The sequence below is a fragment of the Marmota flaviventris genome, chromosome 5 (genome assembly GCF_047511675.1).
Source record: "Marmota flaviventris isolate mMarFla1 chromosome 5, mMarFla1.hap1, whole genome shotgun sequence".
Taxonomy (NCBI): Eukaryota; Metazoa; Chordata; class Mammalia; order Rodentia; family Sciuridae; genus Marmota; species Marmota flaviventris.
This window is the reverse complement of record NC_092502.1, coordinates 92,594,112-92,607,615: the sequence shown is the minus strand read 5'-3', so window position 1 is coordinate 92,607,615 and position 13,504 is coordinate 92,594,112. Positions and strand designations below refer to the sequence as shown.

Genomic DNA, 13,504 nt, shown 5'->3' with positions numbered 1-13,504 from the left:
TCAGGAACAGACTTCCTTAACAAGACTCCTAAAGTGCAAGAAATAAACTAAAAATATCAATAAATGGGATGGTATCAAATTAAAAGGCTTCTGCATACAAAGGGAAACAAGAGCATGAAGAAGGAGCTTACATAATGGAGGAAGATCTTTCTTACCTGCTCCTCAGGATGTTAATATCCAGAATATGCAAAGAACTCAAAAAACTTAACACCAAAAATCCAAGTAACTCAATTAATAAATGGGCAAAAGAATTAAACAGACATTTTTCAAAAGAAGAAATACAAATGGTCAACAAATAAATGAAAAAAATGTTCAACATCTTTAGCAATTAAGGAAATGCAATCAAAACTACATTGAAATTTCATCTAATTCCAGACAGAATGGCAATTATCCAGAATAAATTATAAGTGTTGGTGAGGATGTGGGGAAAAAGGTACATTCATACATTGCTGGTGGGACTGCAAATTGGTGCAACCACTTTGGAAAACAGTGTGGCAATTCCTTGAACAACTAAGAATAGAACCACCATATGACCCAGCTTTCCCACTCCTCAGTATATGTCCAAAATATTTTAAATCAGCATACTATAGTAATGCAACATATTAATGTTTATAGGAGCACAATTCATAGTAGTCAAACTAAGGAACCAACTTAGATGACTTTCAATAGATGCATGAATAAAGAAAAGGTGGTATATGTACACAATGGAGTGGTATATATATACAATTATGCACAGATACACAATACTCAGCCATAAAGAAGAATGACATTATGGTGTTTGCCGGTAAATGGATGGAACTGGAGAATATCATGCTAAGTGCAGTAAGACAGACTCAGAAAGTCAAGAGTTGAATGTTTTCTCTGATATGTGGAAGCTAATAGAAAATAAGGGACGAGGGATTTAAAAAAAAAGGAGAAAGGGGAAATTTCATCAAAATATAGGAGATATCAGTAGAGTTGAGATTGAGAAGAGGATTTAAAAGGAGGAAGAGATGGGAAAAGGGAAGAACAATGGAATGAGTATGACTGAGGTTTCTTATGAGCATGCATGGATGTGGCATGGTGGTTCCCGGCACTGGGTGTATTCACAGGATGCTAATTTTAAAAAAAAGTAAACTCTAAATGGATTGAAAAAGAATAGGTGGAGTGGAGGGAGCAGAGGTGGGGAGTGCTGGGGACTGAATCGGAGCAAGTTCTGTTCCATGCTTTTGTGATTATGTCAGGGTGTATCCTGGTGTTGTATGTGACTAAAAAGAATAAAACAACAATAACCATTATTTAATGAGTGACATCTGCTTAAGATTAAGTTTATGTAAAACTTTTATCAATTTTATTATTTATTCTCAATGAATGCTGTCATCAGTGTTTATTACATTGAAATTTAGAGACACTCTGAAGACTACATTTAAAAACTCATATAATAATTTAAATCATCTCTTTATTTATAGGTCCCTTTATGAACTCTGGCAGGTTAACTAAAATACCAGTTGAATACCTAAAAATTTAATGTTAGTTTTTAAGTCCCAAGACATGCAAAGTTAAAAGAGATGGTTAATACAGACATAAAAAGGTTTGTGGTAGCCTTTTTATCAGGGAGAGTAAGATATAAATAATAACATAAGTGATCTTAACTGTACACCTCTGCTGTAGTCTTGACATAGTTTTGCATTGAAGAATATGAGTGAATTATAATATTGAAACATTATAACATTATAATGTTGAAATTTATATAAGGTTCAACTTAATCCTCACCAAAGGTTTTATACACACACACACACACACACACACACATACATGGAGAGAGAGAGTTTTATATATAATAGTTACATATATATGTTATAAAGTATAGTGTATATATATACACTATAATATAGTTCTTTTAAATGTTTTTGTTAGTTCATTGTAACCCATAACAATCAGTTCATTTTGACGCAGTCATACATGCATGGAATATAATTTGCTCCATTTTAATCCCCAGTATGGCTCCCCTCTTCCCTCCTCCCATTTTTCATCCTCTATTGTACTGGCCTCCCTTCTATTTATTTATTTTTTCATTGGTCACCAGTCTATGATGAAGTATGGACTCACTTCCAGGGCTACTTGACCCCACAGTCCTGCTTTGTAACAACTCCCTTCCAACCTCATGGATCCTAGGTGTTCAGACTTTCATTCCACATGAGTACCAATGGGTGACAAGGTTAAGACAAAGAACCAGCACACCCTTTTTCCCTGTACTCTTCCTTTAACCTTGCAGGGTGAGTCCCAGTGTTTGAGGTTTTTATTGAAAAATCAGCAAGGTATCAATAACTTCACAGGTGCCTCATTTCAGGAGGCTTCTTCTCTTTACCACTGCTCCTAGATATCTATTTGAGACCAGTGATTAGCAGTTCCTTCTTAGTAACTTTGATATATGTCTTTAATCCTGTCTTCAGAAATCTCTGACATGGATTGCTTATTTGTTTAAAGTAAGTTCCCACTTAAGCTACAGAATGTTTCTGTGTGTGTGTGTGTGTGTGTGTGTGTGTGTGTGTGTGAGAGAGAGAGAGAGAGAGAGAGGGGGGGGAGGAATCAGATTTGGTATTTTAGAAACATCATGTTGAAGAGGTTGTTGAAATTAAAGAAGAGGAAAAGCAAGAAATAAGAAAACTAGGTGGTAATTCCAGAGACTTGTGAGGCTGAGGTAGGAGGATGATAGGTTCCAGTCAAGCCTGGGCAACTTCATGAGACCTGTCTTAAAAAATAAAAAGAAATAATAAAAAGAAATTAAAAGGACTGAAGGTGTAACTCAGTGGTAGAGTGCCCCTGGGTTCAATCTCCAGTAGGAGGAAGGGAAGGATTGAAGGAAGGGGAAGACTACATAGGGGATAACTGTTGAGTGAAGATGAATGTTCAAATTAATGGAACATAAAAAATGAGAGAGATCACTATTATTTTGTTTTGCTTAAGTAACTCCAAAGACAAAGATAACCATAATTATGCATATATATATGTGTATATATATATATATATATATATATGTATATATGTATATATATATATATATATATATATATATATATATATATATATATAGTCTTAAGCAATATCAAGAGCATCTGCTGAGAATAGAAGGAGTGGGAATTGAGCAAGGATAATTTCAAAAATGATGGAATTCAGAACAATCACCTGAAAACCAAATAAAACCAACATCATGGATTGTTTATTGTTAATTCACTGTGACCACTGAGGTTGAAGGGCATCAATATAAAAGGAACTGAAAGCAGATTTTACCTAGTGCTCCTGGGCTGGTAATGTCATTGTTATGTATAAAGAGCAGAATCCCAATGTAATGCATTTAAGTGGATATATGGTTGTAAATACTCGCCATTTTAGCAGAATCTTTTTTATTTATTTTTTCTTGCAGAAGCAAAACCATCCTTGACAGTTGCCCATACTTGTCAATACTGGCTCTTCACTGGTATCCTCAGCAAATCAATGGGCACAAGTTTGAAGGAAAGGAAGGGGATTATATTAGAATTCCAGAGAAGTTATTGGATGTCTCAGATGCACAAATAATGGCTGGGAAAAATTCATGTAAATTAGTCCAGTTTACAGAGTATAGCAGTCAGCAGTGGTTTATAACTGGTAACAATCTTCCTGCCCTGAAAAACAAGGTAATCTATCATTTTAAAAATTATGTGGTTAGAATCTCATGTTTTCTTTAGCAGACATCTGATCAGAATACATCTCTTTGATCAGAGTTTTGGCAGATACTATATGTGGTGAATTAATATAAGAAGTCTTTCATGTTCGTGAACCATTTATAGAATGTTTAGTTTCAAAATAGTTGGAAATGTTTCTTTCCTGTTTTATTGAGTTATTTTACTCAATATATGAGTTGTATAAGATACACACACACACACACATATGGAAAGTAACAAAATATAGCTTTCTCTAATATCCAATTGTATACCTCACTCTTGAAAAAGTTGGCAAATTATAGTTAAAGTGAGTACTGTTAGCTGAATATCACTGAATGAATGAAGCAGAGGTAGAATGTGCATGATGGAAGACCAGTCAGATATCCTGCATTGATAAGTGAGCTCTATTAATACTGGAAGAAAACAGAGAGCTATTATGAAAATAAAATATAGTTTAATATGGGAAATTCATTCTTAACATTGATTCGAAAATGTCATTGAATTTTCTGTTCCTTTTGTTATTACAGGTATTGTCTTTGAGTGTGAAAGATCAAAGTTCACAACTCCTGACTAACAACAATGAAGTCCTCTACAGGATTTATGCTGCTGAGCCTAGAATTGTTCCTCGGACATCTCTCTGTCTCCTTTGGAATCAGGCTACAGCAAGGTACTTATTAACAACTTTTGAAGATTAGAGTTTAGTCCTTCCACATACCAGCACCATTAAACCTATTTTTTTAACTGGATATAGAGATGGCACTCAGTGACCTAACACCACGGAATAATCTCTACAATAAGACAGAGGAGCATAGGGAATGGTCTAGCATCGTTCAGATGGCAGGCTCAGCCAAGTGATTTAACTGTGTGTAGCACATTATTTATTTATTTATTATTGCTCCTTTTGTAGGTTGTGACATGAGTCCTGCTCAATTCAGATAACTTTTCTGAAGTCATTAGTTAATTTGCTGGAAAGGAAGGAAATTCATTATTTGTCTTCCTTTCACCTGGGCTTGTGGTTCAGGAGCTGACACTCTATGTTTAGAGGGAACAGCAGGATTTATAATTCTAGTCCAAACATGTTGGATATGTTTTAGGATTAAAGCCAGGTATAGGAATGGGAAGAAAAGCAATTATTTCTTTTCTCTTGACCTAAGGTCACAAGTTTCTGAGTAGTTACTATCACTCAGATCTCAATCAATGGTGCAGGGCCAGGCAATGGTGCAGGGCCAGGTCTAGGATTGTGTTTATTATTGAGTTTTAGCCATAAAAGCTAAAATTATAACTAAATTTAATGTTTGTTGGGCAACCGTCTGCTAAAACAGCAAAATTTTGGTTAATCTCTTTCTTTTTCTGTGAAAAAACATTTTGAAGTGAAATTCCTATGCCTGAAGGCATATCTCAAACCTAATGCAGATGGTCCCTGGCTTAAGATGGTTCAACTTAGTATTCTTCTATTTTAGAATAGAGCAGAAGTGATATAAATTCAGTAGAATTCATACTCAAATTTTGAATTTTGCTCTTTTTCCTTATTGATGGTATGTGGCATGATACTGTTTCATAATGCTGAGCTGCAACACTAAGCCACGGTTCCTGGTCAGCTGCATAATTATGAGGGTGCACTGTGTAGCTAAGCTATGATATGCAGGAGGTTGTATAGGTTAAGTGCAGTTGTAGCTTGTAATACTGTAGACTTATGATGGGTTTATCAGGAGTTAACCCCATCATATGTCAAGGAGCATCATTACATAGTCTGCAGTCCTCAATGTATAATTAGAAAGGAAGGTTTCAAGCCCAAATGAAAAGTTTCAAGCTCAAATCCACAGTTTAGGTTATGAAGTTATATGTCCTTAGAAAAGTAATAAACTCAAGATGCATTAAAAGGGAAGGGAGCATAAACCTGTAATCTCTGAGGAATGCAAAATGAGCCAAAATTTATAGAGTGAAGCATTTGAAGTACATTGGAAAACATATATAATTGGCTCCATTTTTTTTTTTTTAAAAAGGTGAGGAAGAAAAGCATACAAGTAAATTATGTGGTTCAAAATACCAGAACTTGTGAAATCATGTGTAAGGGCAAGAACTACACATATCATGGCTATGTTATCTGTTAGGATTTTAGAGTGATAGAGAAGAGTGGGTCTGTCTTACATTTATAGGCAAGGACCGGTATTACTGTCGGAAGACCAGCTTCTTTGGTACTGGGAATGCTGTGGCAGGTGTGGTTGTATTTAGACTGTTTCTTAAGGTGTCTGGTGGAATTTGTTAGCTCACATCCTGGACAAGATGTTCCCTTTGGTGTTCCTTCTTCAAAACGTGGTCTGCTTAGGTCTTGAGTAAAGAACACTTAAGTTCAGCAAGTAATTTTTTCTTCAAAAGACATTTCAACATCTTAAGTACTGACAAAAGAGGAATAGTGACTATTGTGTTTTGTTCCAGCTGGTTGTCTGACAGTCAGTTTTGCAAAGTGGTTGAGGACACTGCAGATTATGTGGAATGTGCCTGTTCACACATGTCCCTGTATGCTGCCTACGCCCAGATTGACAACTTGTCTTCATACAATGAAGCCTTTTTCTCTTCCGGATTTATATGTATATCAGGTCAGTGATAGTGCTTTCAAGTCAATAATTTTAAATAATTGCGAGAATGAAGGTCTGTTTTTTCATAGTTTTTTTCCCCAAAAAACAATGTCAATTGATATTTAGAAAAAATATTTACTACACTTATTTCTGAGTTTAAATAGTGTATATTCGGTTCACTTGTCTTTGTACTTTATACAAATGAAACCGTATAGTTCATTTTGGCTTTGACTTTTCCCATTCAATATTTTATCTGTGAGAACCATTCATGCTTTACATACGTGGATTGGTCATTTAAAAAATATTTTCCACATTTTTTATTGGTGCATCATAGTAGTACATGTTGATGGAGATATTTGTTGTTACATATTTGTATGTGCACACAATTAAACAATATAACTTGACCAATATCACTCCCCAGCACTTCTCTCCTCCTTTCCTCCCTCCCTGCCACTCTATGGTTCTTTAATATATGCAAGATATGAATATAATTAATCATTTCCTGTGGTTTTCCTGTTTGTTTTATTCATTAATTCACACAATAGATATTTATGGAGTGCCACTTATACTAAAGACAGAGTAAAAAGTATAGGACTTAGTCCCAACTTCTAAGGAATATATAATGCAGTATGAGAAGCTAGAGAGTAAGAAAGGTTATAATTTGCTGGTTTAAAGGGCAGGTTCTGTGAGATAGAATGTCAGGATTATTTGAGATAATACAGACAAAGAATTTTGTATTTGCAATAGTTAAAAAAAAAAACAACAACCCTACCCATTGGTTGATTTGTATTCTACAGCTTAACCATTTTAAATATGGCAAAAACTGTATTAAAAAATCATCTATCATTATTACCCTATGTACATATAAAATTACACAACTGGTAGGATTCTACATCATGTATAACCAGAAGAATGTGAAATTATATTGCATTATATATGATGTGTCAAAGTACATACTGTTATGTATAACTAATTAAAAAAATAGAAATTATTTTAAAAGTCATCTATCACTTTCCATATCCAAACCCCATTTTGGGCATTAATAGGAACTTAAATTGTATTAGTACCTGTCAAACTAATCAATAGAATTATTCTCACCTACTATATTAATTATATGGTTGGAAGTTTGAGAATTCCTTACTGTATATTTCTGTCCCCCATCTTCAGTACTTCTGTGCCTTAATTCACTTTTTAAAGCTCCACAACTCTTTCTGTGAACAACATGTTTATTCTGCAGAGAATTAGGTATAGGGTAATGGTTTAAAATACAAAACCTGAAGCCAGAATGTCTGGTTTCAAATACTTGATCTTCCATTAGTGAGTGTGAAACCTTGAGTAAATTACTTACTTTCCGCATACCTCAATATCCCCCCGATGATATATGATTATAAATGACATCTACTTAATAAGGTGGGAAATATATTGAATCAGACATTTCTGATATTCTGCTTTGATGATGTTTTATCTGTAAATGTAATTGTCATTTAGTTTTTCTGGAGACAGAGTCAAGCAATTAATTACTGTTCTTAGTTCAGTTGCTAAAATATTTCCAATATAATTTGATTTTATATAGCTACAAATTTTCCTTAATGTATCTTAATTATGAACCTAATTTAGATTCAATAGCAAAAGTTAATAATTTCTTATTCTTTTATTTAGAGGGTTACTCCAGCCCTATTTTGTGTTTTATTTAGAGAAGATAAGGTCTCACTGAGTTGCTTAGCACCTTGCTGTTGCTGAGACTGACTTTGAACTCATGATCTTCCTGCCTCAGCCTCCTGAGCCACTGGGATTACAGGCATGCCCACACTCAGCTAGTAATTTCTTATTCTTAGTAATGTCTTTCATAAATTTTATAATTTCTTACTTAATAGATTCTTCTTTGTCCATTATAGTTCCAAAATAGGTAAAAAATTCCATTTTACTTTAATGCCAATCAATTTATAAAGCAAAGACATTTCATAGGCTGATGAAATGAAATTGAAAGGTACAATATTGAAATAAAAATCCTGTCATTTTACATTTCTCCATAGATATAAAATTCAAGTTTTTTTATGACCCACAAAATTTTCTTGTTGTGTTTCAAATATTGATCATCAAAGCAAAGAGTTTTTAAAATTAAACAGAGAAAGTCATCCTGATTTTATGGAAACTAGCAGGACTATAACATTTTTCCTGGGAGAATTGTTAATAAATCTTTCTTTTCTGTAGCTTACTCTAGAAAAGGCAATATAGATTTGCTGATGTATTTGACAATCAACAAACACCAAAGCATCAGTATCTGCATTTATTACTTTCAAGTTGGAATTAATTTCAGTAATTTGAAATTCTTGGTTTTCCCCCCCTTGTCCATGACACATTGTTCTGTAATTTGCATGATCTGTCAATAATGACACTTAAAGTCCTGTCTTTGTGCTTTAATTTTAGCTTTGCAAAGGGGTTTGTGGGAGGAGAAAGCCTGTCCTCTGTTGGGCCCCAGGAACCAGAAAAGAGAATGTTATGTCTTATCTATGCTATAATTTGGGTCAGGTCCTATTGAATATCCCTCTAAATTTTATAGCAATTAACTAATTCTTTTTATGAAATATAGTAATATATAGTTAGAAAGGAATTTAACCTTTCCTTGTTTTAATCATAGTAGATCAAAATTAATCTATTTTGTAGCTCTATGTGAAAGCAGAACAACCAAAACAATCAATGTGTAAAGTAGGCACAGAAGCCAAAATGCTTAGCAATCCTCAGTTTAGAAAGATGAAAGAGGCATATACCAAGACTTAACCATTTACAAAATGCCAGAAACTTAAACTAGGGTCATTCCTTGAGGTGAGATGGATAGGAAGAGAGAATGAGAAAACGAGTGCTGTGCGCCTTGAAATATAGCTTTATGGAACTTAGCCACAAAACAACATGGAAGAAATATAACTTAAAGCCATCTTCCTATGATTATGCAATATGTTTTCATGTAATTATTCAGGAACTTCAGTGTGGTTTGGGCACACATTACTATTTGGATGATAATGTCAAAGAAACCTCCTTCATTGTGCCCTGCTCTGATAGTATACTATCAAAGACAGCCTTTGGATTGTGTGTGTCCTGATTTTAACATAAGCCCCATCCATAGTCTTATATTCTCAAAGAGAACCTGCAGTATTCCATATTCCATGTTTTAACATCAGTGAATATGTGAGGTGATTTTGATGTGCTTGCAGTAAGTCTCCCATGTTTACAGTGGTTTTAAGCAGAGGCAGAGCTGGGCCAGGCCTCATATGTATTTAACTTTTATTTTGTTCTCTTAAGGTAGAGAAATCCTTTAATGCAAACAAAAGCTTTCCTTTTTAATTGACTTAACTTTTACTTAACTTTTTATAGGCTACTAAATATATTATGCTATATATAAATGCCAACACAGTTTCAAGTTCACTGCAAATAACTGTTTATAAAATGCTAAATATAAGGCTTATAGGTTAAGTAAATTAACACAACCCAAAATCCTTTGAAGCAACATAATTTTTTTTGTTCAGTGCTTGTAAAAACTGCAAGAATATTCAGATTGCACTTTTTGTTTTACAAACTAAGATTCTAAAAGTTTTTCCAAAAGAAAAAAAAATAACATTGCCAAATGTCACATATTTACTTCAAAATTGTTTTTAAAAATAAGATAAAATCTTCTAAAATTTTCTATCAAGTTCTTACAGAAACATCAAATTGATGACCTAAAGTAGATATTATAAATGTGATGAGTAAATTATCAAAACATTTTCATTCTATTAAATGGATAAAAAATATGCTTAGAATAGAAAAATAATATTCTTAAATAGAAAAAAATATGTTTAGTAAAAAAAGACTACAGTTGAAGAAGTCAGAGAACATAGTTTTAATTCTGACATGACATACAGATGTTTGGTTGTTACATTTGTATAGGGTATTGTTTAGCATGACTTTGGCTGCAAATAATAGAAAACAACTAAAAGGTTAAAACAGATTTAAGGTTCCTGGTTTAATACCTTGATGGTGTCATTAGGAGCCCAGCCTCTTCTCATATTTCTGTTTTGCTTTCCCCAAAAACGTTTTTTTTCCCCTGAGCCTTGTCCCTACATGGTCTTGAGTTGGTTGCAGTAATGTAAGCATCACACTAACAATGTCCAGGCGTACCAACGGAGAAGCACTGTTTTAAAAGCAGTGAGATCTTCCCTGAAAACCACCCACAGTGTTTTCCTCTACATCTCTTTGACTGGAATTGTGTTGTGTCAACTTTCATAAGCCAGTCTTTTTATGGAGGAAAACACAGATAGATTTGTAGTGAAACAAGCTCTCAGAGAGCAGTGAGTATCTTTTTGAACATTGCCCAACACAATCACTGACATACACTAGTTTTAACAGATATTTGTTAAATGAATAAATAAATATACCTTTTAATTTTAATATTATAATTTTTAATACTTTTTTCTGAAATAGTACAAATTCATATTCAAAATAGTTTAACATAGTACTCTCCCTTAGAGCTTTCTGTGATGGGTGAAAATGTTTTATACTGTCCAATACGGTAGCTCCTAGCTACAAGTTGTTGATGAGCCCTTGAAATATGGCTAACACAACTGAGAAGCTGAGTTTTTAAAATTTTTCATGAAAATTTAAATTTAAATAGTCATTTGTGACTAGTGGCTATTGTGTTGAACAGCACAGGTTTAACACCCTGATGATCTGGAGGCGGGTCTCCTTGACAACCTCATCCCTCTGGAATAAATCCTTTCCCTAATACACAGATGTATATATTCCATGGTGCTTCATACAATGTCCCTATTAGAAATCTTTTCAGGGTTGACTATTTCCTTTTCCAGACCTTAGCTTATTGGTAGCAGCAACAAAAGGCATTGTATGCATGGAAGAATTGCAGAAATATGGGAATCAGTAGATATGAGTAACAAAAAGTAGAAAGCATGACAGGTACTTGCCAGCATTAAGTGGGGGAAAGAACAACTAACCTAAAAAGCTGATAGCTTATTTAACAATAAAATAATTAGAATTGGGCTGTGTTTGAATTATTTTTAGAGAATGTCAAAATTCATAAATTGATAGATTAGTAGATGATAAATATTTTAACTAAAAATCTGTGGCAAAATATACTAATATTTATCATGTGATGGAATAAACTTCTGTTAAATGAAAAGTGTACCCCTTTTGTTAATGATGCTCAAGAACAGAGATGTTTTCTGGATATGCCAGTTTATATGCAAATATTAATATATTTATATACATGAAAACATTCAAATATTTTATAGATAAATAAAATATTAAGTCAAGTGTGATAACAGGAAAAGACTAAAGGTAGTCTCTTGAGCTTTTCTTACCTAAATCAAACATTATCTATCTTATCATTAAGGGTAATTTATAATTTACCCTTATTAAGGTTAATTTATCTTCCTTCTCAATTTTGAATCATGCAGCAAAGTCATTTGTGTCAAAGAACTAATTAAATGTTCTTTTCCAAATGAATTGGAATATACTGCTAGGAAAAAAAAAATAAAGGAAAATTAGTGAGTTGCTTGTTTTTCTATATAATTGTGAAGAGATCAATTTTTAAAACTTGTAAAGAGTAAACCTTTAGAAGTACCTGGAGTCGTTATACTTTATTTTGTCTAAAAAGTTTTATCCATGTTTATAACATTTTATACATTGTGATTTGCCTAATTATATTAAGGAATTTTAACAAAAAATTATATGTTTAAAAAAATAACTTATAAATTTAAAGTTTATATACTAAATGTAGTTATTCAACTTCAGGTAAGAAAGTAAATATGTTATTTGCTTAAATTAGTATGCTAGTATATAGTGTTTTAGAAGCTTAAATTACTATATGGTTTTTAGAAACCTGGTATCTAAAGTATTTATTTTTTAAAACCTTATGTAGTTAATATTCTGCCCAATGACAGCTAAGTTTCCTTAGTCTAGGACACAGGCTGCTTAAGGTTTGTAACAATATTCTTCTCTCCTAAATAAATAATGAAGCAAATAATCATGACACGTTACAGTTAAGGCTAATAGAATCTAGCCTGATTTCCTGCCCCTGACTTTGGAGCTTGGTCTACCACCAGGTGTCATGTTAGCATTTTTTTTTTTTTTAATTTTTTATTGTTGGCTGTTCAAAACATTACATAGTTCTTGATATATCATATTTCACAATTTGATTCAAGTGGGTTATGAGCTCCCATTTTTACCCCATATACAGATTGCAGAATCACATCAGTTACACATCCATTGATTTACATATTGCCATACTAGTGTCTGTTGTATTCTGCTGTCTTTCCTGTCCTCTACTATCCCCCCTCCCCTCCCCTCCCCTCTTCTCTCTCTGCCCCCTTTACTGACATTCGTTTGTCCCCCTTGTATTATTTTTCCCCTTCCCCTCACTTCCTCTTGTATGTACTTTTGTATAACTCTGAGGGTCTCCTTCCATTTCCATGCATTTTCCCTTCTCTCTCCCTTTCCCTCCCACCTCTCATCCCTGTTTAATGTTAATCTTCTTCTCATGCTCTTCGACCCTACTCTGTTCTTAGTTACTCTCCAGACAGGGATGCCCTCTCTCACCACTTCTGTTCAACATAGGTCTCGAAACACTGGCCAGAGCAATTAGACAGACGAAAGAAATTAAAGGCATCAAAATAGGAAAAGAAGAACTTAAATCATGTTAGCATTTTAATTGAAGCTCAGGATACTTGGTTAAACATTACTGAGCTTGTCCTATTTAATCCACTAAATTTCTATCATGAAAAGGGAATATGATGAGGAGCCAAATTTTTAGACAAAAAGTCTTGACTAATACAGAAACTTCCTTCTGGTGGGGCTCTTTGTCTACCTTACTGAAATATTTTTACCTTATTGAAATATAAAAGTATATGGGAATATTTCCCCAAAAGGAGATCTGAGAGGCATTTTTGAACATAAAATGTGTCACAAGACCCTATGTGGGCATTTTGCAGATGCCCAGTCCATTTGTACTAACATGTGATATACTCTGAAAGCTTGCTCATATAGCTTCAGAGAAGATAATGGAAGAAAACAAAATGTTAAATCAGAGATCTGTTTGCCAAGGAAGCATTAACATAATTAAGTGAAGTGCTCCATGCAAAGTATGTTGCAAAACACCATAGGAATGCCAATTGTTGCAATGCTTCAGTAATTCTTAGACAAAATAATCCTTTTGAGGACAAGGCTGGGGTAAAAGATTTAAGTGAAAAGCACATGGTTACC

The 13,504-nt window shown here is 33.6% G+C and overlaps 1 protein-coding gene across 1 annotated transcript in view; it reads left to right on the top strand.

The window, feature by feature from the left end:
• The window catches only part of Adgrv1 (adhesion G protein-coupled receptor V1), a 521,596-nt gene that overhangs the window by 204,652 nt on the left and 303,440 nt on the right, over nt 1–13,504 (top strand). The window contains exons 79-81 of the mRNA XM_027927625.2: nt 3,404–3,653; nt 4,208–4,347; nt 6,117–6,277. Of these exons, the coding sequence (XP_027783426.2) occupies nt 3,404–3,653; nt 4,208–4,347; nt 6,117–6,277 (551 nt within the window). The remainder of the gene's footprint in view (nt 1–3,403; nt 3,654–4,207; nt 4,348–6,116; nt 6,278–13,504) is intronic.